The 27,475-nt window shown below is 54.2% G+C and overlaps 1 protein-coding gene and 1 pseudogene across 1 annotated transcript in view; both read right to left on the bottom strand.

Annotated features, from left to right (window-relative positions):
- Positions 1-27,475, bottom strand: part of PADI2 (peptidyl arginine deiminase 2) — a 43,790-nt gene that overhangs the window by 8,699 nt on the left and 7,616 nt on the right. Inside the window, exons 2-11 of the mRNA XM_047726511.1 lie at positions 22,665-22,848; positions 21,636-21,708; positions 15,697-15,758; positions 13,356-13,473; positions 12,602-12,727; positions 7,494-7,672; positions 5,661-5,764; positions 4,812-4,923; positions 4,212-4,319; positions 1,477-1,628 (exon numbers count right to left, since the gene is read on the bottom strand). Coding sequence (XP_047582467.1) covers positions 1,477-1,628; positions 4,212-4,319; positions 4,812-4,923; positions 5,661-5,764; positions 7,494-7,672; positions 12,602-12,727; positions 13,356-13,473; positions 15,697-15,758; positions 21,636-21,708; positions 22,665-22,848 — 1,218 coding nt within the window. The remainder of the gene's footprint in view (positions 1-1,476; positions 1,629-4,211; positions 4,320-4,811; positions 4,924-5,660; positions 5,765-7,493; positions 7,673-12,601; positions 12,728-13,355; positions 13,474-15,696; positions 15,759-21,635; positions 21,709-22,664; positions 22,849-27,475) is intronic.
- LOC125099536 (uncharacterized) lies at positions 27,193-27,283 on the bottom strand (annotated as a pseudogene).

The raw sequence follows: 27,475 nt of genomic DNA, 5'->3' as shown, positions 1-27,475 counted from the left end.
TTTGTTACATTAACTTCTACTTAACTTCCATCTTTAATCAGTTCAAGAGACACCTCCTCCAGGAAGCCCTTCCTGACTTTTAGACTCTCTGAGGTCTTCAATCTCCCTAGTGCCCTTAGACTATTACTCAAGGCCCTTCCAGTGGCCAAGAAATTCCTCTCTGATTTGGTCCCTGCCTGGACCTGCTACTTCCTCTCCCTGCCTTCCCCCTTGTTCTACTTCCTACGTGTTAGCTAGCCCTTCAAAGTCTTTGCCCTTGCTGTTCCATCTATATGAAATGCCTTTCCCTCTGATCTTCCCATGGCTGCTCCCTTCTCATTCAAGCCTCGATTCCCAAGTCATTTCCTTAAAACCACAAAAGCTAAAGTGCACCTGCCCTATCACTCTTTGCCATGGAACCCTATTTTACCTTCTTCATTGCAACTTATTAGCATCCAGAAGCGTCTCATTTCCTGGCTTCCGTGTTGATTTTTTGTACTCCTCCCACCGTGATTGAAAATTTCCCAAGATCTGGGGCTTTGCCTGCTTGGGTCACTGATGTATCCCTAGAGCCCAGAGCAGTGCCTGACAGAGAAGGCCCTCAATAAATATTTGTTTCTAAGGAGCCCTCTCTGGACTCCCTAAAGGGGTTAGGGACCCCTCTTTGGGTTCCCCAGCTCCCTATCATTCTTTCTATCACTGTATATGGTCATCCCTCTGCCCTCAACTGTTTCATGTCTGTGATCTCCACTGTTTCCTTGAAGGTGGGGGCTAGACTTCAGGTTTAGAATGCCATGGCTCGCACTTGGCACTTGGCTAGGGCATGGAAAATACCTGAGGAATGGATGATTGACTACTGAGTGGAGGGAGGAGAGAGGTAGGCAAACGGGCACTGGCCTCCTCCCAGAAGGTAGAGCATCCCCCGTTGTAGCTCACAGGGATTTGGTGCCCAAATCCTGGCTGATCCCATGTATGCAGGTTGCTGGCAGCCCTTTTGTGAAATGAGGACCCACAGTATTCAGTCTTCGTAGTGATTGTCCTGACCAAAGAAGAATCTGCCTTTTTATTGGGAAGTGGGTCACCTGGGGAGGGAGTGACAGTGTTGTGGACAGGCCCAAGAGCCAAGTACTCACACTTTGGGGCAGGGCCATGTCTTCTCATCCCTCTTTGGTGTATTGGCAACCCCAAGGACTTGTTGCTACCTTCCCACTCAGCCTCTTTCAGTTACCTTTTATGGACTCCTTCGTCCCTTCCTTTCCTGGTTTATAATCTCATTATACAACCTCCCATTTTGGGAAGAGCTATTTAGCTTTATATTAGATTCTAAGTCATACTAAGATATAAAGGCTAACTTGGTTTTATTTTTAAGAGTCGTGGAAGGGGTTCATTCTCCCAGATAGTCTCTCCACGTGTGAACAGCCCAGGCTACTCCTAAAGAGAAAGAGTAACATCTCCCCACTCCCCCAACCCCCTGAGCCCCACTCTTGTCTCTCTTACAGAGGAAAGCTGCTCCCGATGAGAATCCGGCCCAGGGGGTAGGCCTTGCCGTTCACAGTCACTGGTGGACTGACCTCCAGGTTCCCAAAGGAATCAAGGCTGGTGACAGGCTCGAAGAGGGGCTCCCGGGTCACATAGCCGAAATCTGGGCCCTGGGCAGGGAGCACACACCCATCATTAGTCTCCTGTAGCCAGAGGTCCTTAACCCCAGCTCAGCTAACCACTGAGGACTACTGTTTCACTATCTTTGGGCTGGCACTGTGGGCACTTGGTTTCTAGGGGTCTTCTTAGTCCCACTGAAGAGCAGGGGGTAAGACATAGGGAGGCTGAGTTTGTGGGCAGGCTGGCATGAGGGTGGGCCTGCCCGACGGTATATAAGTATGTATTAGTGCGTGTGTGCACTGGGTCTCATCATGCGCCTCTGTTTCTGGACCCAGAGACACACTGGTGACTTTAGGGCTGGTTCTCATTTTGTGCCCTTGACATCCCTGTTTATCTCTTTATTTATCTGACCGCCAGTTTCCCCATCCGTAGAAGGAGCCAGATTCCCCATCTGTAAAAGAGGGAGACCTGTAGGTTCTATTGTTGTGCCCAGAGACTTGCTGCCCTCTCCCCCCGGAAGAGGATTTTTGCTTCCTGAGCCATAGCTGGTATGCATGGCGGTATCTCCCGGCCGAAGGAACAGAATTCCGCACCCAGTGTTGGACTCAGTCACGTGACTGGCTTTGGCCAGTGAAATGTGAGCCGAAGTGACGCATGCCCGTTCAGAGCAGAAGCCATAAGACCAAATCATTCTCTGCTCCTTGTGCTAGGAGAACGGTGTTTCCCAGGCTAGCACTGCACTTTCAGCCTGGGCTCTGGAATGGGGAAGGCACTCGGAAGCAGGGCTGCAGAAGACCAACCAGACATCAGTGCAAGATACAGGCAAGAAATGGACCTCTGCTGTTGTCAGCCCCTACAGTTTGCGGGTTGTTTGTCCCCGCAGCCTTACCTAGGAACATCTGACCGATTCACGCAGGTATGGCAGACATGTAACATATAGACCGTCCCAACCCATTCCTCTCCCCTGAGCCCAGAGACAGCCTCAGAATCCTTTTTTGAACAGAGCTCCAAGAAACGAGAGTTGGTGCACAATATAACCCCAGGGACCCTTGAATTTTAAGGTTCCTTTCAGGACTTTTTGATGAAACAGTAGAGCCCTTGCTTGGGAACTTGTACTGGGGCTGGAACAAAGCTTGCCTGAGAAAACTTCTTGGTAAAAAAAATCCCCTGGGGTGGGAAGATGTGCCTTATCCTCGCCCAGCTGAGAGGCTCAAGGGACAGCCATGCCCAGTGGTGTGGATGGCTACAGCTTAGTGCTTTCTCACCCGGGAGCCCCAGATGGTAAGGTGTGTGTTGCCGGAAGCTGGGGCAGCTGGGCTTTAGGGCACACGTAGGCAGGCAGGCACGCAGCACAAAGCCGGGCTTGGCCCAGGTCCCCAGGAACAATGCAGCCGTGGACCTTGGCACCAAGCCAGCCTGGAACATTGAAGGCAGGTGACAACCCGGGAAGACCGTGAGAGCAGGAGCTGGGAGGCCGTGGTTCTCAGGCTTGTGGCCACTGCTGCTGAAGACCAGCTTGACTCTAACCCTCCCAGAGTGGGAAGAAGCGGACAGTCCTTACCAAGGACAATGTCCAGGGCTGTGGGATGACAACCGTAAGGGCAGCTAATAATGAGCATTGTATTAGGAGTAGGAGGACGCCTTCTAGGTGCCTTCAATCTTCACAATGATTCTGTGAGAGGAATGCCATTTCTAGCCCCATTTACAGATGAGCAAACTGAGGCTTGACGAGGTTCAGCTGCTTGCCTCAGGTCAAGGAGTGGGACAAGATGCCAGGCCAGGCTCTAGCACCATCTCCCTGTGGTGAGGGCCCTAGGTTAAGTTCTCAAGAAGTAGAGGTGAGCCTGTGAATGTTTCCGACTCTAGCAGAAGCTGTCCCATGTGCGACCTTGGGAAGAGCCCCTGATCTATCCCAGTCTCTGCTCCGTGCTCTGTCCTCACCTCCCCTGCCTGTTCAAGGTGGAAGGTGAGGACAAAAGAAGGATGTTTTGGTTCTGCCCTCACTCCACCAGTGGCTAAGGGCATCAGTGGGAGTGGTAATGGCCTCTAGAATCAGGGGGTTGGATTGTTTAAAAAAAAACAAACAAACCCACAGACTGATTATGGTTCCAACTTCAAAGCCTGCAGCTTCAGGGAGCTTTGAAGTTGGAACCATAATTTTTGACAATGGCTTAACTCTAACTTTCCTCTTTGAAACTGATTTTTCTGCAAGGTGGGGGTGGGGCAGGGGCAAGGGCAGGAGCTGCCCCTTTCCCATAAGTTCCCATTTCCTATGAGAAAACTCCCCTATGAGTAAATTTTTTACCCAGGGGATTGAGAAGTCGTGTCAGGGTGCTTTTCATTCCTGCCTTCCAAAGTGGGTGAAACTGATAACAATGGTACATTTATTGAGCACCTGTGGTGTGCCAGGCCATGGGGGTAGTGTCATGCTCTCCTCTGAGAAAACTCTCCAAGGAAAGGACCATGGAGGTCACTATCCCAACTGACCCATTCTGCAGATGAGAAGATGGAGGTGCTGGTCAATAGACTAACTTGTCAAAGGTGCCCCCAGGTCTCCTGCCCACTCTGCCCTGTAAGAGTCCCCAGGATCTTTTCCCCAACCCTCTACCCTGAGGTGGCATTCAGCATCTCACCAGAAGCTGCTTCACTGGGAAGTCCTTCAGGTTTCCATCTCGGGGGGAGTCCAATACCACGGGGAAGCCTTTGTGGGGGGCCTCTATGTAGCCAAACTCAACTTCATCCTGTGGGGACACCAAAGAGAGCCATCAGATGAGCCAGCCTCCCTAGTTCTCCTTCCTGGCAAGCGACGGCAGGGGTTCCTTATATATCCTTCTCCAAATAGTCTCTGCCTGCTCCAAGCATGTTTGACTCCTATCAACCCCATTTCTTAAAACATAATAACATCCTATTTACATTTCTTGCAAGTAACATCTCCATTTGAAGTGCATTCTGTATTTCTAGGTTGGCTTCTTTTTCGCTGTTGTATAGTACTCCATGGTAAGGCTATCTGCTCATATGGTGACCCAGTCTCTCTTGGGGGACAGTCTTTTGCTACTTCAAGAAGCAATGCTGCAGAGAATTGCCTTCTACATTTGTCTCTGTGCACATGGGCACGTAGGAGCCAATAGCAGAATTCCCATCCACGGAGCTGCTAGGTGCCACGGAGCTGATGTTAAGCCAACTCTTCTTGCCTGAGCCTTGGACCACATCCCTCCCAGCCTGCAGGGCCTCACCTGGATCCAGCGGTCCCCTCGGTTGATATACTGGAAGCAGACCTTCAGTTCGCAGTTGGTTTTCTCAACCAGGTTCTTCACCTCTTTCAGGAACAAGTAATTGTCCTTCATGCTGAGAAGTTCGGGGAAGAGAGGGAGGCAGGAGGAAGGGTGAGGAGGGTCAAGGGCCAGTCCAACTGAGGTGGCTACAAGCAGCTTTCACCTCTGGGTTGTGCTGGGAAGATGAGGCCACACATGGGTTCCTAGTCACCTTTGCGAAGGATGCTGGAGCCAAGGCCAGACAAATTCCTCCACCCATGGTATTTGCCAAGGTCATGAATGAGAAGGGGCACTCTTCCCCCCCCAACCCGCCCAGATTTCTGGAGAGTTCTCTCTAGCCCAGAGGCAGGGGGATGGGCCCAGGGCTGCAGGGCCCTCTCGTCATGGCCAGCAGCCACCTGCAGGGCACTTTCTCTTGTTTCTCATCTTGCTGCAGATGTCTAGCACATGATAGCTGCTCAAAAAAAAAAAAAGCTGCATAAGAGGAGCTGAATATCCACTGTACAGGAGGTTCCCAAGCAGACGACACAAGCCAAAAATGAGAAAAGGGGTGACAGACCTTATTTTTATAGCATACGCAAGAGCCAGGACCTTGGATTAATACTTGAGCTGCTTCATTTAGTGCCCACAGTGATGCTGTGATGTCAGCATTTCAGAGAAACAGAGGCACAGAGAGGTCAAAGGAGTTGCTCAAGGTCACACAGTGGGTAAGGGACAGAGCCAGGCTCTGAACTCAGAGCTGTCTATCCGTAAAGCCCCAGCTTTAGCGACTCGGCCGTGCCACCTCCCTGTGCCCTGGCCATCGCTTACCAGCACACGAACACCGACACGGGAGGCAAGATGTTGGGGGTCATGATCCACGGAGCAATCCGGAATATCACAGTGTCCGTGAAGATGGGAGTCAGGGGAATCTTCTGGATGTGGGAGAGGTGAGGGGACCAGAAAGTCTGGTCAGGGTAGCTTTGATGCCTGCTTCCTAAAGTGGGTGAATCTGATGACAAAACTACATTTATTGAGCACTTGTAGTATACTAGGCCCTGGGCTAGCGCCACACATGCCATTTCATTTCTGCCTCACAGCAACTGCAGGGGGAAGATACTATTATAACCCGTGTCTTACAGGTAGGGAAACTGAGTCACAGGCTTCTAGTCACAGACCTGTTTCACGTGGTTAGTCGGGGGCGGGGGGAGCCTGGATTTAAACCCACGTGGTCAGGCTGCTGCCTTCATACTCTCAACCACGATTGGGTCTTGCCCCATCAAAGTCCCTGTCCTGAAACCAGCCCAGAGGATGGCTGGGCCAGCCACGCCTTCTTCTGTCTCTGCTTTGGGACCTTGCTCTTTTCTATAGGTGAGCGTTTTAATGTTTCTTGGGGGAATTTTGCTATGTCCAGATGGTTCTTTAAGTAAAGGTTCAGGAAGCTTGCTTGGAACCTGAGGGAAAATGAGTCGATTCTGGGGTTCCTTTGTGTATGTAGTTGGCTTTGAACAGCTACAGGAAATGGGCACCTGCCCTTGGCAGAGACCGTGGGAGCAGGTGGGACTAGGGCCCTAGCTGTCCTTTCCTGCCTGGGTCTGCCTTGTGAGTCTCTGCTGGTGCCTGCTGGAGGGGCCAGTCTGAGGCCCCGATGGCCAGGCTACTCCAGGCACAGATGGGAGCAGAAGCCCTTCTCTGTCCCGTCCTGTTAGTGCTGCCCTTCCTGCCTTTATTCTTCTGAGGGACTTGAGGATGCTTTGTGAAGGAGTTCTTACAAGTATGGGTGCTCACAACCACCCCAGGAAGCAGAAACTTCTGCCGTTTGTCTTACGGATGGGGAAACTAAGGCACAGGGGGCAAATTCACCTGCCCAGTGTCTCCCAGGGCTTGGAACTGGGCAGTCTGACTCCAGAGCCCGTTCTCATAAGTGTAAGCTAGGTTCAGCCTCTCCTTCTACAGAGCCCACTGTGCCCTGCCCCCAGTACTCTGGAAGTGACAATGGGGAGGGGACCCTGTGTCGGGGAGGGCAGCCAGGTCCCTCCCTATATCTGAGCAAAGCGGGGTGGGCCCGAGAGGTGGGAGTCTGGGGCTGCGGTCTTTGCGAGAAGAGGCCTTGTCAGCAGGACACACTCTAAGTGAGGGGGGCTTCTCCTCTAGAGGGGCAGACATTCTCCTTCTCGTCCAGTTTCCCCAAACCAAGAACAACGGCGAGTGAGATGTCTGCCTGCAGGGTTGGGGGGATGGGCTCAGCCTGTGGTCAGAGTTGGTATAACCCACAGTTAGGGTGAAGGGTCAGTCTGGGGAGGGAAAACCTCAAGTGTATGGCCTAGTTTCCTTCCTGCCTGGGCATCTGTGCCTCAGAACTAGGCCTATAGCACTGCAGGGAGGAGGACAGACCACACCACTGTGGGGAACGCCGGAAAACCTCACCCATGGGGGTTCCTGGGGAGCAGGCACGGCCAGCAGGAGGACCCCTATAGCACAGCCCAGAGGAGCCTGGCAGGCAGGTGCGTGTAGGTTGGTGGGTGGGTCTCTAGGCTTGGCCAACCCCCACCCCCGCCCCAGTGCTTTGGAGCCTCATGGGAACCCCTGAGAGTGGCATGCTGGAAAGACTCCCACCTGGTCCCCAGGGATGGCCCTTCATGGTGGTGACCCAGGAGCCCTCACCTCGGCCATGTACTCCAGCAGGCTGACGTGGATGGAGACCAGGCCCGGGAAGCCCTCGTCGGGGAAGCGCAGGCCTTCCACGAAGAACAGCAGCTCCGCCGAGCCACCCGTGTACTTGACCACATGGTAGAGCTTCCGCCGGCCCAGAATGTGGATGTAACGTTGGCCGAAAAATGGGTCTGGAGGGAGAGGGGCTCATGTCAGGCCCCCGCCCCCGCCAGGGGTGTGTCAGTGGGGCAGGGGACAAGAGAGCAGAGTGACTCGTCCTCTAGACACAGGGAGATAAGCACAAGCAGAAAATGCCACCGGAAGGGCCATGGCGCCGGTCATCGTCCCAGCACTGCCGGGCGCTCGCCCGTGGTGAGAACCGGACCACCTCTCCAGCTTCCAGCTTCCTCATCTAGAAGATGGGCTGGCGCCCAGGAATGGCCCAGGCGCTCTGATAGCGGGTGATGACTGAGCACTGAGAGGTGCTGAGGAAGGACAGTACGTTCCTGCTTTACACATGAGGAAACCGAGTCTCAGAAAGGAGAAATGGGTTGCTGTGGTCATATAACCAGCAAGTGGCCAAGCTGGGGCTCAAATTCATGTGCAATTCTGAACCCCAAGCTCCCCTCCCCTTTTATACGCAAAACCCCAAGATGCCCATTTATATCCCAAATTTCTGTCCGTGTGATGAAAGTCACATTGGTGTAAAGCCACACGCATGGTGTCTGGCTGTACTGGCTCGTGGCTGGGCGGAAAGACAGGTTTCCCCAGTGCGTCTGTCCCACTGGCAGCCCCCAGCTCTTTCCAGTGCCATTCCCTCCGCGGGGCAGAGTTCTTTCCTTCCAGGCCTTGATTTGGGTCCCTTCTGGGAATTACGCCGGATCCTCCAGACACCAAGCCGGGGTCCGTGTGGAGCTTCTGCCGTCTCCTCCTTGCCCATCACAGCCCTTCTGAGGGGATATGATCTCAGTGTTTAGTTCTTGGCCCTGAGAGACTGTCACCTGAGGGCCGAGACAGGCCTGGCTGGGCCCAGTGCCAGCATCACACAGGTCGTGTTTAATCATTGTCTACCGAATGACCCCGTGGCTTCCACACCACTCCCTATAGGAGAATTTTCAGGCCAGAGCAGCATTACTACTCTGTTCCCAGCATGGGCAACCTCTGGGGGTGGGGGGTAGTGGATAGAAATGGGCAAGATTCTATACCTCTGTCTGTCCAACAGCAGTGCTCGGCCGATGATAATGCTGACGTGGGAAGTGTTGTAACATGGGTGAGAGCTCTGGGCAGGTTACTGGGGTGGGGAGTGGGGGGAAGGGAGGCAGGATGGGGAGCATGTGAGCAGATGAAGGGAGACTTTGAGATGCCCTTTGGGGTGGCAGAGGTGGGGTACAGTGAGGAGAGGAAACAGATACTTGCATTGCCAAAGGCGTGGAGGCAGAACCCTATGTAGTTCCAGAAGGAGTTTCTTTATGCCCCGCAGAGCTGGAAGGGCAGAATCAGGCTCAGCTTAGGACATACTGTCAGCAACAACAGTGATGGTTAATCACTAGTCACCCGTGGGTCGGTCCTCGTACAAGCAGGGTGTATGCTGAACACCAGCAGATTAAATGGAGGAAACTCCGAAGCCTGGGTTTGGGACAGCTCCTCATGTAGGACAATGTGTTCAGGGGGACCCTGGTTATATGTCTCATTGAGGGCACATGACCTTACTGGTTATGACTTCCAGAGTCAGAGAGACCTGGGTTCCAATACCAGTCAGGCTTTACAAGCAGCAAAACCTCTGGGAATTCACTTAAACTTCCCAAGCCTCAGTTTACCCATCTGTTAAATGGGGCCAATATCACCTAGGCCACAAGGTCATTGCAAGATAGAATGACACAACATCAGTAACTTAGGGACACCCGTTAACCACGGGTAACCATCATTAACACAGCTGGGACCTGTAGATGTCAGGAAGACGAGCGCCTGAGCCGAGTTGGCACGCCCATCAAAACTCATGGCCTTTGTGTTGAACGGCTTATGAGCAGAAGGCAAAGAAACAATACCTCACCTCTCCTCCCCTTGGCTGGGCCCAAGAAATGAGGCCAACAGGCTGAGACCCTGGACGTGCCAAGGAGCTGACCGAGAAGATGAAGTCCTTCTCACTCGGAAACAGCAGGGTGCGCCCTCAGTAGATCCTAACTGCTGAATACATCCAGAAAGATCTTTGTAATTAAAAAGGTCTCTTCCAGGCATTCAGGCTGCTTGGGTTGAGGCTCAGGGGAGAGATCTCGGGCCCAGAAGCTGACTCGTCTTTGCAGAAACCTCCAAAGCTTCCCCAGGACTCCGGGTGGCAGGGCACTCCACCTGGGCCTGGGGAGGGATGGGGTCTGGCCAGGAAGCTGGGTCAGGTGGAAGGACACGTTCTCACTCCTCTGCAGGTGATTTTCTCCCTCCTGTGGCCTGTGATTTACACACGTCTCTCTTTCTGGTGCTTGGGCCAGCTCCAGGTGGATTGACTTGCTGGTGGGAACAATGCAGCCACTGTCCTAAGGAGCCTGCTTCCCCCGTCCCCAGCTTGGGGCAGGCTGCCTGAGCATGGCCGGCTCTCCCTGCAGGAACCAACAATGCCCTTCTCTGAGCGGCCCACATGCTCCGGGCTGGGCCTGCCAGCCACCCTGACCTCTCCTTGGCCCCAGGCATTGGCCCTACCGGCCGGCGCGTGTTCTGGTTTGGCATAACCCTTCTGGTCACCTTGGAGCCATTCCACCTCCCAAGCTTCCAAGGAGACTCCCTGATGGTGCAACCAACCGTCCTGGTTTGCCTGGGACTCGGGTTTCCCAGGGAGGGGGATTTTCACTGTGACAACCAGGGAAGTCCTTGGCAAACGGGGACAAGCTGGTCACTGTATTGTTATTGGAAGAAGTCAGGCCCCAACTTCAGGATCCTGGGGCAGAATCTGAGGCTGGAACCCAGACATCAGTGTCTTCCTAACAACATGGGGGACTTCTGTCTATTACAAGGGTTCTAATTCATAATCATCAGAATGATCCCAGCCAAACCAACAAGGGCCATCTCTAGAGGGCATTCCATGGGCCCACTCCTGTGCTGGGTGTCTCACACATGGTCCTTGTTTAGTCCCCAACCTCAGCAGGGACCGTCATGCCCCCCATCATCCCCATGTCACATCACAGCTGAACCCAAGTCACAGACTGGTAAGTAGACTTGCCCAGATGCAGGGTTTGAACCCCCCAGGCACTAGACTTCCTTCTTAGGATCCCTTGGCCTTTAGCCCAGCTCCCTGCTCTTGGGGGACCCAGGTGACATGAAACATTTGTGTAATACGGCCCATTCTCCCCCATAGGTGTACTGAGATTTTGACAAAACCTGGAAATGTTTGCACAGAAGAAAGGAAAACTGCCACAGACGGAGAAACCCCCTCCCCATCCTACTCCCCACTCCGTTCTTTCCACGATTCCGCATTTCGTGGGAAAACTATTTTAGACTCATCACTGCATCAGTAAGGTGCCCCCTGTGCCCCACAGGACAGTAGTCCTATAAGGCAGACTGGGGAACAGCCATGTCTCAAGGCGTCTGTCTGCTCAGGGCCCATCTCGGATGGCAAGGGAGGGGCAGGGATGCGATTATGGGGCCAGACTACAATCCACTCCCATTAATGAGCAGCACCCTCTAGATAATGGCCAGGGGCCACTATTAGCAACACGCCGCATGTCCCAGTTGAATGTCATGGTTGAGAGGAGCAGGTGGGGGTTCTGCTGTACCACTCCCTCCTGCCGCGCCGTCAGCCCCATCTTCTGCGGTTGCCTTGGACTGGACGGGGACAAACATCAACATCTCCGGCCCCCTGGGGCAGCAGAGCCGGCCTGACTCTGGGGACATTCCAATCTTGGGGAGGCCACTGCCAGGCCCAGGGTGGATCAGGACTGGCCTTGGGTGGCAGCAGTCCACTGCTGTCTGGGCTAAATCACTCCCTGCAGTGAGGGTCCGGGGCTCCCATGACTAGCTCCTCATGGCGACTGTCCTGGTGCTAGCGGGCCTGTTCAGAGGTGGTCCCCAGAGGTAGGCCAGAGATCCTGGGCCCCCCAGACAGCTGGGCACACAAGGGAAACCCCACCTCGCATCATGGCAAATTGCAAAGCTAACTATTTTGCTGAGAGAGCTTTTTAATACATAAATCAGATCTTGACAGTCTCTTGCTTAAAACTCTCTAATGGCTTTCCACTGCTCTCAGAATAAAATCCAAGCCTGCTCCTCATGCCCCTGGTCCCTGTCCAGCTTGCTGACCTTGACTCCAACACATCCCCCACCTCTAGTCTCTCCCTTTTGCTCCCCTAACACTCCAAGCTGGTTCCACTCCTCTCTGCTTTGTGTGTGCTGTTTCCTCTAATTAGAACACTTTTCCCTCAGCTCATGAATGTCTGGGTCCTTCACACTGTGGATTTGGGCCTCAGCTCAAATGTCACCTGCTCAGTGAGGCCTTTTTGGATGGCCCAGGGCCTGCGATCTCTCACCTCTGCCTCTGAAAGTCCCTAGTACTTGGTGGGTGTCATTTTCTCCCATTGTGCTCCTTATCATGCCCAGATCATCCCCTCCCCCAAGCTCAGGAGAGGGATGGTGGCAGAGGGAGACACACATGGGGTGTGACTGCAGAGCTCACTGCAGGGGACCCCAGCACTGAGAACAGTGCTGGGTGCGGAGGGGGCTCAACACATATTTATAGGAGGCATGAGACAGAGCAGGTGGCTGTGAGGACTGGCTCTGTGGCAGAAGCATGTTCCCTACACAGTTAGGGCCCAGGATGTCCTGTCACCATCAAGAGGATAGAGGGGCTCTGGGTTGTACATAAACCCCCATCAGTACCAACTCCTTTGAGAGAGGAGAGGCCTATCCCTGGGGCCTCCTGACCTCACAGGACAGCAACAGTGCTCCCAGGGACCATTACTAAGAAGCGGGTCCTGGCCCTCTCCAGTCACGTGCACCTGCAGAGGTCATAGCTGCTGCGGGGGGGGGGGGGGGCGGTGCTCTGGGGAGCAGGAGGGCAAACCGGGCCCTGAGGAAGTTAGCTCAGTGAGCACCAAATGGATAGAAACTTCCAGAGGGGTTGAACTGGGGTCACTCACTCTCCACGTAGAACACGCCCACTTTGTCCGAGTCCGCCATGGAAATGTAGAGAACTATCTCGTATCCGGCGGGGAGGCGCTCAGGGCCTTTGGTCCGCAGGATCATCTGGGACATGTCCTTGAGGTCTGGGGAGCGGGGGATACAGAAGAGGTTAGAATTAAGAGACAGGCAGCTGGAATGTGAGCTCAGGAATAATTGTTGCTTTTCCAATCAGGACAGAAAACCCCACACATGTGTATTGTAGGAACCACAGAGAAGCACAACAGGTTGTCTTCTCTAATACCATGACCTCCTGTAACTTTTTGGGAATTTCCTTCCAGTTCTTTCCCTATGTGTTTGTGTATGTGTAACTCCTGTTACAAGCCATGGTTCCCATTGAACCTTGTTAATAGTTTTTTTCTGTTTTTTAGCAAGAATGGATCTTTTTTTTTTTTTTTTTTTTTTGAGAGTGAGAGAGCAGAGCAGGGAGGTGCAGAGGGAGAGGGAGACAATCCTAAGCAAGCTCCAGACCCAGCAAAGAGCTGGACACAGGGCTTGATCTCACAATCCCAAGATCATGACCTGATCCAAAATCAAGAGTTGGATGCTTAACAGACTGAGTGACCCAGGTGTCCCAAGAGTGGATATTGGAGTCCACCATCCCCAGGAGACTAAAGGTCACTCCTGCCTCAGTCTTGGCCCAGCCCAGGGCTGAGCATGCGTGTTTCCATTGCCCAACCCCCCACCCATTCCGAGTGTGAGTCCTGATGGCACCTTCCTTGGTGTAGACCTTCTCATCGTTTAAGTCCTCCTTGGGCAGCCAGGGCGTGTCTCGGTCACAGTTCACCAGCAGGATGGCCCCCTGGCCCTCAGGGCCCCAGGTCCAGGATGCCTGCAATGTCAGGGAAAGGGTCAGCACCTTCTTGTCTACCTTTTGGCTGATTCGAGCTCTGCTACAGACCCCACAGGATCCTCAAGAGACAGTCTCAGGATGAGGATAAACAGAGCTACCATGTATCGAGACAGGGGTGACGTGGCAAATGTGAACCCCACGTCTGATGCCCGGAGAGGCTCAGTGCAGGCACCAGAGACAAGCTCAGGAGGGGGATGGTGGCAGAAGGAGACACAGAGATGGGGACACTGGGTATTTATGAGCCGCAAGCCTGGAGTGCCTGTGTCTGGAAGGGGTGGAGGCAGGGAGACAGAGGGCGGCTGGAGGAATGAGGAGGTTTGCATTCTACGACAGGTTTTGGAGTCCCCGGAGGGGATCAGAGGGGAGACGCCTGGATGGACGGACACCCATCTGTTTCCAGACATGCTGAGTGCTCCAAACGGGACCTGCAAGGTGATCCATTCTCTCCGCTGTAGCCAGGGCCTTACTAGAACAAGCTCCAACCAGATCATGTTTCTTTCCTGCTGTAAGCCCTATCCGGGGCTCCCTGTTGACTTAGGATAAAGCCCCAATCCCTGACTGTGGGCTGCAAGGCCGGGTAAGCCCGGCCCACTCTCCATCCATCCCCCTTCCTGCTGGCTTGCTCTGCTCCCTCCATACAGACTCAGGACCTCTCAGGCGGGTGCCCTCACAGGTCCTGTGCTCCCGACACTGTCGGTCTCCCCTCACCTGGCCAACCTCACAACTCCTGGGGTCCTGGCAGGACCATCCCTTCTTTCCAGAAGACTTTCTAAGTTTCCAGCCCCGAGCGGCTGCACTGGGGTTACATTTAGGGCCCCATACATGTTCCCTTTGGAGGTGAGCTTGGGACAATTGTGATGAGATGGTCATCCAGGACACTCTGTTTAAAGAGGCCCCTCTTCCCTCCTCTTGCCCTGGACCACGGGCTCCCGGAGGGCAGCAGCTGACTTCCACTCTTTCCTTCTGCAGCTGCAGGGCCTGACCTGTCCGGGAACATCAACAAATACTTATGGGACAAGGGGAGAACATATGAAGCCTCACAGGCCCGGATAGAGAAAGTCCGAGGAAGTCTAGACCCGTAGGACTGTGGGACTTCACCAAGGCTGTAGAACTGCTCGGGGGAGGCGGGGTGCCACCGAGGCCTCCATGGAGTCTGCTGTCATGTGGCTTGGCCACGGACACAGACTCGGCGTCTCCTTGCAGCAGGATCCCTCCAGAAGGCGGAGTCCCATGGAGGAGCCGGGGAGAGGGGGCTCCCCCACAGGCCAGAGGCCCCGCATCCCTGGTACAGAGAGTCTGTGGCTGGCTGCTGGGACCCAGGCTTCTCCCTGGGCTGTGCTCATTTAACTTTTGCAAGTATCCTTCTACATGTAATTTAAAACAGGCTTTGGGTTGTTATTATGAAAGTAACATAAACCACCAACGTAAGTGATCTAGAAGGCCGGGAAATGGAACGGAGAAGGAACGTTGCATGTACACAGAGCAAAACCAGTGGAGCTTAAAACCTGGCTGGAGGGCAAAGGTCATAGCCGAAGGAGCCGGAGAACACAGTGCTGTCTACGCAGGCAAAAGACACACGTGCACCAAGCACACAGCGTGTTTTGCAAGAATCATGAGAACGGAAAGGAACACGCCAAACCCATTAAAATGGTCCTCTGTAGGGGAGCCGAATGGGAGTGTGGAACGCAGGGTCAGAGGGAGTAAATGAAGGAAGATATGAACCAATGCAGGGATGAATGAATGAACGGGTGAATAAAACAAGAGAGGGGGTGTCGATGCGCCCTTAAAGATAACACGCCTTGAACGAGAATGGTTTACGCGGCCTTCTGCTCCCGAGGGTCTCCCTTGTTCGGTTTTAAAATGAACAAGAAGGCCGAGGCATAAGAGCGAATGCCTCCTCTGTGGCAGGACACCGTCCAACAGCTCTACGAACCGGGTGTTCCGTCCTGTGGACGGGGAACCGACTCGGGAAGGTGCTTGGCGGCTGCGGCTGTGAGGCACTTGGCTCCTCTGTGGGTTCTGCCACGGGCGCGCTGTGTGGGAGCCTGCGCTGGGCCTCAGTCTCCTTCTCTGTAAAAGGGGAGCTGTCTGTGCTTGCGGGGAGGACCGCGGCTGACCGCAGCACCCATCCTGGGGCTCTGCTCTGCACCCCCGGGAGCCTCCCCACCAAGTCCGGGGCCGTTTGCCCTGGTAGCTCGGTACCTTTCCAGGGTTGTTCTTCTCCACCACGCCGTCCCGGTCTGCATCCACATCCAGGGAGATCTCTGGGGACAGACACACGCGTGAGTTGTGGAGCCTGCCAGACAGGGCGGGGTGGGGTGAGGGCCGGGGGGGAAGCCCTGTGCAGCTCACACGTTTGCTTGGTCCCTGGGTCCCTGGAAGGGGAGGGTCTTGCTGCCATCTCAGGCAGCCCCCTGCCCCAGCCCCCCACCGCCCGATGGAGGATGTAAGTGGATACTGTGCCAACCTCACACATGACGGCCTGGAGAGGGGCGATCACATAGGGCAGGGATCCCCCCAGCCTTCATGGTTCCGCAGACGGTTCTGGGTGGTGGGTGGGATGAGCCCCACGAGATAGGTCCAGGAGACTTGGCTCAGAGACGCCAAGTGACGTGCCCCGTGTGGACAGGCGGCATTAGCGGAACTGGGGCACATTGCATTTGGCTTGACCCGAAGCTCGGATTTTGAAAACTTTCATAGGCATCCCTGACTGCCTTTCTCCGTCTGTCCTGGCAGTGTGCACACATGCACGTGTGTGATCTCTTCTAGAAATTCCGCCTCCCATCGGGGTTTTACCTTGGATGGGAAGCTGGGTCTCCAATCCCTCTTGGTCTGAGGGTGCCTGAAAAAGCCAGGCTCTCAGGTAGAGGACTCGGTCTGGGGTCCCTGTTTATTTTTTCTCTTGGGGAAGGGCTGTTTGGTATCTCTAGGCCTGTCCTAAGGACCAGCTTCATGGAAACCATGTGGGGCAGTGAAAGGAGCCCAAGATTAAGTGTTAGACAGTGCTGGGTTCAAACCCTGGTTTTCTGCTTATAAGCTGTGTGACTTTGGGCAGGTTGGACAGCCTCTCTGAGCCCTAGTTCCTCTACCTGCATTGGAGGATGTCTAGCAGCATCCCTGGCCACCACCTGCCAGATGCCAGTGACATCCCCCAACTGCGACAACCGAAATGTCTTCAGACATTGCCAAATGGCCCCCCGAGTTAGAGACTAACAGGACAGGGCAGGGTAGGGCTGAGGAGTTGTCAGCTGAGCAATGGATGAGCTGAGTCCAGGTCTTGGAAATGCCCCGGCCTCACGCGGAGCATGACTTGGACAGAGGCGGGAGCTGGGTGGGAGTGAATGCATTCCTGGTCTGTCCCCTTGGCGGGCGTGCTCTCTCCCTGGATCGGGTGGGGAGGAGGGTCCTGGCACAGGAAAGGCTGCTGATGTCACCCTTCCTGAGGTGGCTCACCCTGGGGATAATACACAAGTCCTCTCTTTGCTCACAGCCTGATTCCCTGAATGTGGCTTTTCTGGGTCTAGAAGGAGGCAGGACAGGGGAAACTCTCAGGGCGCTTGGTCCTTTGGGAGAGGGAGCACCCCAGCGTCCCAGCCTCTGCAGCCCGGCTGTCAGTTGGGTGCCATAGGCCGTGATTATTAGATAAGCTCGTCCTATCAATTCCATCTGTCAATAAATCATCATTGAGCATCTCCTCATTCCAGGTGCTCTACAGAGCGTGGGGGGCCCAGCGGTGGGCATTCGGGACACCTGCCTACCCTGGAGTCCCCAGTCCGATGAGATAAATATTATTGCCACGACTGTAGAGGTGAGCGAACCCAGCCTTCGAGACGTCATCTGTCAGCAAACTGGGCTGATAGATAACCTGGAGGCTGGTGCAGAGTAGGGATTCTCTAGACCAAGCGGGGAGGCAGGTACCGCCAGTTGCTGTTAAAGAGATTGAAGGCTCTGATGGAGGAACAGTATTGATTTTGACTTCCAGACCTTCATGAACTTTCCAACTGGACACTCCCCAGTGAGTGTTGCCTTTCAGGGAGGTTGGCTTCCCGAAGCTCCTCCCTGGGAACCAGCCACAGTCCTGGGCTCCCTAAGGAACCCCCTGTCTTTGCTTTTCCAGGTAACAATCTCTTCTGTGTGTGCAGTTCCCTTCTCCCGAGGCAGAGTGCCTCTCATCGCATGTTCTCCCCTTAGTCACACCCGCAGAGACGACTTACCACTACCACACAGATGGGGAGACCAAGGCATCCTGCAGGGAGATGCCCACAAAGTCTCCAGAGAGTGGAGAGCCAGGCATCTCACTCAGGCCTCTGACTCCAGACCCCTGACTTTGGCCCGTTTCCTCTCCACTGACTCAGGCTGATCTCCACCTTGGGATGTTTCTAAAAGCCAAGTCTGCCGTCAAAGACCCAAGGCTTATTCCCCTTAAGGCCATTCCCAGGGGAGCTGGCCACATCCCCACCCTGGCAGCCCTGGGACTTTGGTCTCTAGTTCAAGGTGACAGGACACCATGGCTGTTGGTGGGTCCACGGACACAGTGGGCCACAGGAGAGAAATTACGAAGCACTTAACTGTGTCTTCCTTCATGATAAATTCCTTAAATTTAAAAATTTTGTCGATGTAGGGGTGCCCATGTGACTTAGTCGGTTAAGCCTCTGCCTTCCACTCAGGTCATGATCCCGGGGTCCTGGGATTGAGCCTCACATTGGGCTCTAGGCTCAGTGGGGAGTCTGCTTCCCCCCCTCCCCTTCCCCCTGCTCCTTCTCTTTCTCTCAAATAAATAAATAAAATCTCTAAAAAAATTTTTTTTAAAATAAAAATTTTATCGATGGAATATTTGCACAAAATGCAAAACAAAACAAAACAAAACAACCCACACACAAAACAAGCAAACCTCAAATAGCACCAAACACCTTCTAAAAAACAGCAGTTTCCTGCCCATTCTATCCTCTCACCTGCCTTAGGAAATCTCCGGAATACCGAGTCTTACGCTTATTGCTCTCCCTTGGGACAAGTTTTAACTTTAACTTCAGACAAGTTTCACTGACTTCCTGTTATAAAATTCAGACATGACGTCATCAGGCTCTCTTATCACCCACCTCCCAACCGCCTGGGCTTTTCCCCTTCAAAGTTCCCTCCAATGTCGCATTTAACTAGATTTCCGCAGAGATGATCCTTGCAGGGACAGAGGACAGGGCCATCGTGACCCACCCAGAGCTCTGTTGTCTTGAGATAGCTCTGTCTTCCCTGAAGGGGAGGGGGGGTGAGGACAGCTGTTTCGGGGCATCTGGGCTCCAGACGACATTTCCCAGAGGCTCAGAATCCTACCTCAGCTCCCCAGAATAGCCCCAAGGGGTCAGGTGGCACCTGGGGTGTGGGGCAGATTTATGGGAAATGTCACTGGGATTGAGTTCAAGGTAGTCTGCCCTGAGAATCCAGACACCGAGGCTTCAGGCTTGACACAGAGGCATGAGCATTTTGGCAGGCCGCCGGCCCGCAGGGGCAGGGGCAGGAGCAGGGTGCCTGCCCTTCTCATGTAACGGGGCAGCACGGGGTGCGGTGGGGAGGCAGGACTTTCTCCCCCACAGCCAACTAGGGCAATCAGCCTAGGCTCTGGGGAGGGGTACAAGAAATGAGGTCCTTAGGATGAGGCTAATAACCCTCAAGGCTCATGTCCTGCTCCTGTTGCCAGAACCACAGCCAAGACGGGGACACCATTCCTTTGTCTCCCGCCTCTCCCTTCCCCCAGTCCCCTTCACAGGAAGGACTCTGCAATTCAGTCCTACCCGGAGTCTTGAAGGCCGTCGACGGGCTCAAAGCCTTGGTTTTACAGCTGGGAGAAAGTGAGGTCCCAAGGGGCGGGCTACTTGGTGAGGTCACACAGCATGTCCTTGGCAGGACTGGGAGCCAAGCCCCAGGGCCTGGTTTGGCCAAGGGCACCATGGATTTGTTTCCAAGTCCCAGGAGGAAGACTGAGGGACAATAGGGTTCTTCAGCTTTGCCCAGGTGGAAGGAAAATGTGGCTACCCCAAGCAGAAGGGCGAGAAGAACTAGTATTGACTGAGTGTCTACCCCAGGCCCCATGATCGGATCTCCGTGAGCACTGTGCACAAGGGCACTGTGGGTCCCTCGGGGCAGGTGAGGAATGTGGGGCTCAGGGCAGAGCTAGGGTTTGGTGGACTCTGATATATCCCTGGGGGGGCAGCCCCCTATCCCAGAACTTTTGGGGTATTCCTTACCTCTGAGGTGCCCTCCCTAGGAAGGGGCAATGATTACTCAGGGCTTGGGGCTCAGGGCCCCTGGGATAGATGCCTGAGAAAGACAAGACCCAGAGGGTCAGACAGACCAGCGGGCCCTAAGGGGAACCAATTTCCCCCAGGGTCCCTGGTAGAACAGGAAACGTAAGTTCAGCGGGTGAGGTTTCGCAAGACTTTATTTCGGCGATGTAAGTGACTGTCTTCTATTCTGGAATGATTCCTCTGTCTACTTTTTAAGTGTGAAAAATGTTAGAATGATGGTGATAGTTGTTGGCAAATTATTTTATTTATATTTTATAAATAAATATTCACATATTTTTTTCTTTTTGGCCAAGTACCAACAATGTCAGGCTTATTACTGGGGGCGGGGTGGGCACTTTACTGGTCTGTGGAACCTGCTGTTCCCTCAAGCACAAGCTCCCCAGTCCTTCGGATGAGAGGGGGGGTCTGGTCCTGCCTCCTCACGGGGCACTGTTTTGCCATCTATCCTGTCTGCCTGGCTTCGGGGGTAGACTTGCTCATGGTGGCGTCAGCCCTCTGGGACCACTGGCCACTGCCCTTCCTGCTTACGTCCTCAGGTGTCCCCGTCTCTGTGGGATTAGGTTTCCTCAGGGCAGGTCATCTGAGACGCCCAGGGGCCGTGTGTGCTTGTGAGGACCCTCCTCCGGGGTCCCCCCCCCGCTGAGGGTGTCCCGAGGAGCCCAGCCCAAGGCCGGGCACTCTCCCCGTGCAGAAAGAGGGTCAGGGTGACCAGCAAACAAAGCCCACTGGGGAAGAAGCTGAGGGCGGAGGTACACTGCTGCTACTCTGGTGGTTGGAGGAGGAGAAGCTGCGTGGGAATTGGTTGTTTTGGGGGGAAGTTCTGAGACCCCTTATCTATCCTGGCCATAGTTGGAAGAGAAGATTGAGACCGTGACAGTGAAGGACCGGAACTGGGCACACAGTCGGCGCTCAAGAAAGGTTGGGTGTTTCTCCTTCTCCTCTTCGAAGCACCCAGCACTGTAGAGGACCCAGAGTAGGTTTTGAGTAAGTGCGAGACATTTTTGCAACTTTTAAAGTTCTCTGCACTCGGCTGGTTCTCAGCAGCTGAAAGTTTTCTCACCCTGCCGTGGGGCAGCTCGGGCAATGCTAAATCAGGCTGGACAGACAGAACGACCCCCGGACATGTCCTCCTGGCTAAAACATTATGTAATTAAGATGAAAAGGAAGATGTAAAAGTAACACCTCACCTGCAGAAGAGGGGAGTCTTGGAAGAAAACCACACCGCCCGAGCCCCAGAACCTGGGCAGGGGAGTGCTGTGCAGATGGGAAGAGCCCGGAGAGGGGGATCGTCCTGAGCCCCGGACCCAACCTGCCAGGGAGATGCTGTGTGACTTTGAACAAGTTCTCTAACCTCTCTGGGCCTCCCTGTCCTCCATGCCAAATGAAAGGCTTGGACTAGGTGAGTTAAGGAACCAGGCTGCCTCTCTGTGTTCCCAGGGCAGGGTCTAGGGAGGGCAAGGGGATAGCTGGGACTGTTAGGGACAGAGCAGACTGGTCATTTCCCTCACTTTGAGGGACAAGCTCTTCTCCAGGCTGTGGGGGAGAGGCAGGGGAGGAACAGACTCTGCTCTTTCTTCTCAGTGGCCCACAGAGCCTGGGGTGGGGATGCTGACATTGGGGGCGAGGTGCTGGCAGACCAGGGTATGCCTCCTCCTGCAGGACATCCCTCACCCCAGGACAGAAGGGCCTGGGCATGTGTGGCATCACTTCTCAGGCCTGCATTATTCAGAGGAAGCTCTGAGTGTCAGGTCTGCAGCACTGGACTCAGGCCAAGTGCCGCTGAGAAGGGCAGCAGGGTCAGCCCCCGGGGAGCAAAGCACTCAGGCCGCAGTCACACCAACTTACCGATGGCTGTGAGGAAGAGCCCAGCCTGGTCAATGGGCATAGTCCCCTCCTCCTCATAGTAGTTGACAGTGACCTTGGCAGGGAAGGGGGTGCATTGGGAGGGAGAGAAGAACAGAGATCACAGATCACAGGCAGGAAAATCTGCGGTGACCCCTCTCCCTGACTCACCCCTCACAGCCTCTCAAGCCAATTCTCCCCAAACACACAAACCCTCTCCTCCAGGAAGTATTCCTGGGTTGGTGGGCTGCTTCTCTCAAATTATCCAACAGATAGGGGGCTCCCCTCTTCTTAGAGGGCATTAGGGTACTGACTGCTTACCTATGAGTCCTGGTGCATTCTGCTGCCTACCCCCATGCCATATCTGCCATGGCATATGACTTGCTCCTGCTAAGCAGCCGGGGTAGGGCTGAGGGGTTTTCTTTAAATAATGCCCAGTGCCATCACTGCCACGGGGCGCATCGGAAGTTCATAACTACAGAACCCAGCGAAGAGATGTCAGGTCTCAGCTTTACTACTGGGCAAATTGCCCTACTACGTGGGCACTCAGCACCCCATTTAATACAGGAGGAGGCCAAGGACATTTGGGGCTGTAACTTCCAGTGATTCTAATATATCACTCAGCAGCCCACAGCTTTAACACTCCATGAAGCCATCCTTCCACGGTCTGGCCCTGAGTCTCCGTGTCCAGTAGTCCCCAGCCACAGGGGTGTCCCGTGGCAAATCTGATCTGACATGTTGCTCTAAGCGTGACACAGACTTGGTGTAAAAAAGAACATACGGTATGTCGTGGATTTTTTTTTAATATTAGCATCATGTCAAAATAATAATACGTGATCTATGGGGTTAAGGAAAACATACTATAAAAATGGAGGCCGCCTGTCTCTTTCTGTTCTTTGAGAATGGATGCTAAGAACGGGGCAGTGACAAGTGTGGCGCACGTTCTGTTCTGTCGGAGTTGGGTGACGCTGCTTTAGCCCCGCCCTGGTTCCCGCTGCCCTCGCCCTCGGAGGGCGTCCCTAGCCAGGGTACCTTGTCACTGCTGGCCTCAGCGCTCGCCTGGCTCATGGTGACCCGCAGCGTGGTGCTGGGCGACAGGAGCCAGCGCTGTTTGCCGTTGGTGGCCACGTCCTCGGCCTGCCCGTCGCGCACCACCTCCACGCGCACGCGCTCGGAGTGCTTCAGGCTGAAGGTCCGGGCCTCGGCGGGGGCCGCGCTGTGGGGAGAGAGGAGAGCGGGTCATGGTGCGGGGAGGATCCCAGGGCAGGTGGGACGAGGGGTTTCCAAAGAAGACTCCTGGGGGGGGCGGGGCTGCAGCAGACCCCTGGGAGAGCCAGGTCTGGGGGACCCCCAAGGACCCAGCTGCACCACAGTCTCCAGGTAGTGGGGAGGGCACTGGGTAGCAATACAGAGCCCTGGGGGCTGTCTTCTATCCACCCAGCCAGCATGTTCGGGGGCGGGCCTGGGGATCTGAATTCTTTTTTTTTTTTTTTTTTAAAGATTTTATTTATTTATTTGTCATAGAGAGAGAAGCGAGAGTGAGCACAGGCAGACAGAGTGGCAGGCAGAGGCAGAGGGAGAAGCAGGCTCCCCGCCAAGCAAGGAGCCCGATGTGGGACTCGATCCCAGGACGCTGGGATCATGACCCGAGCCGAAGGCAGCTGCTTAACCAACTGAGCCACCCAGGCGTCCCGGGGATCTGAATTCTTAACAGACTTCCTGGTGCTTCTGATGGGCCGCCATGTGGGGCCCTAAGGGTGTCGGTACTGAGGCTCAGACCAAAAAATGAATTTGCACCAAAGGCAGCACCCATCCCCGATCCAGGGTGTGAACTGCAGGCAGAGGAAGGGCACGAGGCAGGTGTCACAACGCTGGGTTTGCCCAGGGGAGGAGCCTGGGACTTGGGTCCTCAAGGGGCAGCAATGGGCTGGCTCTGTCACAAGGATCTCTCCCTCCGGCCACACGTTCCTCTCCCAGCTTGGAACTCCCTTCTCTGAGAGTCATTCCTAGGGGCTCTGGAGTGGTTTTTCTACAAATGGCTGATAGTTTTGGAATTCTTTTATTTTTTTGTTTAAAGATATTATTTATTTGTCAGAGAGAGAGAGAGAGAGAGCGCACAAGCAGGGGGAGCAGCAGGCAGAGGGAGAAGCAAGCTCCCCGCTGAGCAGGGAGCCTGATGTGGGGCTCGATCTCAGGACCCTGGGATCATGATCCGAGCCGAAGGCAGAGGCTTAAAGGACTGAGCCACCCAGGCGTCCTAGTATCCTTGGAATTCTTGAAAATTCATGAAGATTTCAGGGCAGGAAACGGACTAGTTTGATTTAGTTGCTGTAGGCACGTCTGTGTGCCCTCAAATTCACATGCCAAAGTTCTTACCCCGCCTGACATGACTGCATTTGAAGAGAGGGCTTTCAGAAGATAGCCTTAAATGAAATCATGAGCGCGAGGTCCCCTCTGATCCGACTGGTCGCCTTGTAAGAAGGGGAAGAGAGATCGTTCTCTCTCCCATGCTACAAGGAAGCCTGTGTGAGCTCACAGCGAGAAAGCGGCCGCCTGTGAGCCAGGAAGAGGTCCCACCCCAATAGGACCACAAGGGCCCCTGATCTCTGACTTCCAGCCTCCGGGACTGTGCGAAATCCATTTCTTTGTTTAAGCCACCCAGCCCGAGGTATTTTGTTACTGCCTAAGACACTGGTTTAAGCGGAGGTGACAGGAAGGACGGGGAGACTGGGGGAGGGAGGTGCCCAGGGCAGACAATTTTGCTAAATCCATCCCCTGGTCTGAAGGTTCCCAGAGGGTGAAGAGGGCTCAGATGGATTTAGGCGGGATTCTCATGGGATTTGGGACTAAGACGTAGGTACAAGTGTCTGCCTCAGAGCCACACGTGCTATTTGGAGGGCCGTGCCTTCCTGGGTTCCAGAATAGTCTTCCGGAATGGTTGGGCATCGGAATCATCCAGGGGAATAGTCTAAGTCTCCGGGTTTGTTTGCTTGGTTTTTCTGTTGGTGTTGTTAAGGCTAGAGATTAGTAGATCCTTTCCCTGGAGAGTCTGGCTGGCCGGGTGGAGGTTCGGCTGGGCAGCTGTGGCCAGGGGCTGGAGTGGTTCTCCAACCAGTGGTTCCACCAGTGGTTCTCCCAGCTCAGCAGTGTCACCTGGAATATTTTTCTGCAGACAGATTGCCTGGCCCCTCCTCTGAGTTTCAGATTCAGTAGGTCTGCAGTGGGGCCTGAGAATTTGTGTTTCTACCATTTCTAGGAATGGTTGGTGATGCTGGTCCAGGCCTATACTCTGAGAACCACTGGTCTGGACATTCAGCCGTGTGGCCTGGTGGTGAGAGCCCTGGAGTGGCCGGGGCCATGAGTGTGAGTCATGCAGGGTCTCTCTGATGACCCAGGCTACCGACAGTGGCAGAGAATCACTGGTCTTGGGTGGGCACCACAGGAGAGTGTGGACCAGGGTCTGGCAGTCCACGCCTGGGCCTGGGAGAGGAGCTTGAAAGAAAAGCTCCAGGGCCACCCTGTTTCTTGTCTATCTGCTCCTTTTTACATTTCCCAGCTCCTCACGGGGCCACTGGGCTGATCAGAGGCTGGACACTTGTCGGCAGTGGTCTGCCACGTTCTGTCTACAAGGCACTTTGCCTCAGTTTCACCAAGTGTGACATGGGAGCGTGGCACCAGGTCAGCTGGTGGCTGGCATCTGGGCAGCGCAGAGGGGGCAAGCCCTGGGCAAAGGGGTGAGGAGGGAGGCACGAAAAAGCTGGGGATCTCTTGGCTGTGTCCCCACTCTCCTTTAAACAGAGCCACTGATGCCACCTGGTTTCACATATTGGGTTTCTGCATACAGTTCTATTTAGGAAAAAGAATGCTTTCTAAACTCATAGACAGGATGCGTTTAGGACGGGACACTGACCATAGCTGCTTTAAGTGATGACCATAGCTGCCTCCTTTGTTCCTCTGGGCTGGTGAGAAGCTGCTGGAGACCCCAGAGGCTCCAGGGGTTAGCGCCTGGGCCCCACACCCTCCTACCCCAGCACCAGCCCTGCTCTGAGCTGAGCAAACAGCTATTCCTGGAGAGGCTCTGGCAGAAGCAACAAAGGCAACCATTGTCCCCTACAGAGCCTGCTGGCTGCCTCCCTCCCCAGGAAGAACCGCTCAGAACTCATCCCCCAGAAACCCGAGAACCAGGGGCTAGGGGGGTGCCTCAGTGGTCCCAGGGGGCTGCAGGGAGGGGCCTAGGATGGTACTGAGGGAGAGAATGAGGGTATTGATGGTGGCCAGGACCTCCAGCTTATGGGACGGAGGCTAAAGGTAGCATGCCTGGGACAGGCTGCCAGTCCCCAGGACACATCTGTTCTGCCAACCACTGCACCCCAGTGCCCTGGACAAGGCCACACCCTCCATATATTCTTCAGTGGGAATAAATGAATGATTGAACCCACCCTTCTTGGTTTCCCAAACTGTATCACAGAGGGATTAATAAAATGAAATCAGGCAACTTGCCTGCTTGAAAATATTCAGTAGCTCCTCGATGGCAGACAATACAATAAAAGATGGGACCCAACCAGTGACATTCCGTCACTGGGTCTCAGCATGACTCTCCAGCCTCTGCAGCCTGCACTATCCCATGCAAATGCCATTCCTTCTACCCTTCCTTTCCCTGACTTCTCTGCCAGGCAACTCACCATCCCTCCTTAAAGACCCAGCTCAATCCATTTGTCTCCATCCGTGTTTTTTCCTCTTGTAGGTCCTTGAAGGTGGGGGTTGTCTCTTTTTCCTGTTTCAGCCCCTGGCCCAGTCCAGGCTCACAGTAAATCTAGGTGTTTGCTGCGGGAAGGACTGGAAGAACAGGGCTTGCTTATGTGGTCATTCAACCTGCATTGGCTGAGCACTTCCTAAGTGCCAGACACAGTTCCCGGTGCTGGGGGCAGATCAGCAAAAGAGAACAGGTTCCCTGGGCCCATGGAGTACATGTTCTAGTGGAAGAGAAGAACTTTCCATGGGTTACACAGCTGACGATGTGGTTTTGGTGGTGAGAATGGCTCTAACATAGAAGCAATGTGTGCCATGAAGCCCCGGCCTGCAGGTCAGGGAGGGCTTCCTGGAGGAAGTGGCATTGGAGTTGGGGTCTAACTCTATACTCTGAAGGACAGCAAGAATTCACTAGACCAGCGGATCTTAAATTTGGAGCGTGCATCAGCATTATCGGAAGGGTCTGTTAAAATACAGGTTGTTGGACCATCTTGTCTCTGACTCAGCTGATCTGGGGTGGGGCCCGGGAAACGAGGTTTACCTTTCTTTTTCTCCCCCAAATTTGCAGAAGAACAATTGACAAATATAATTACATATATTTAACATGACCAACACGATGACTTGCTGTACATATACATCATGGAAAGAAACTACATTTCTTTTCCCAGTTTTATAATTCACTTAACGGCAAATTAACAACAGTCATCTTCAAAAGCTATGACGCTGAATGTGCTATCATTTCTTGAGGTTGATCAGATCCCTAGAATCCCAGGCACTTCCCACAGAAGAGGCAGGATATAAATCAGACTTGTTCTATCACCAGCATTTATCAAACCAGACCTGGGGAAGGAGCAAGCCTGGCCACTTAGGCATGGTCTTAACATCGCAACTTCAGACTGCGTTTCTAACAAGTCCCCAGCTGCTGCTACTGCTGCTGGTCCAGGGACCACAGTTTAAGAACCAGTGAACTGGACAAAGGGAGGAGGAAGAGGAGCAATTTCCAGGCGGCACAGAACACCTGGGTGGGGGCCAAGGTAGATGTTAGCCCAGTGCGTTGGAGGGACTGGAGGGAGATCACTGTGGCTGCAGTTTTG

This window comes from Lutra lutra, chromosome 4 (assembly GCF_902655055.1).
Source record: "Lutra lutra chromosome 4, mLutLut1.2, whole genome shotgun sequence".
NCBI lineage: Eukaryota > Metazoa > Chordata > Mammalia > Carnivora > Mustelidae > Lutra > Lutra lutra.
The sequence above is the reverse complement of the archived record's forward strand: the minus strand, read 5'-3'. Positions and strand labels throughout refer to the sequence as shown.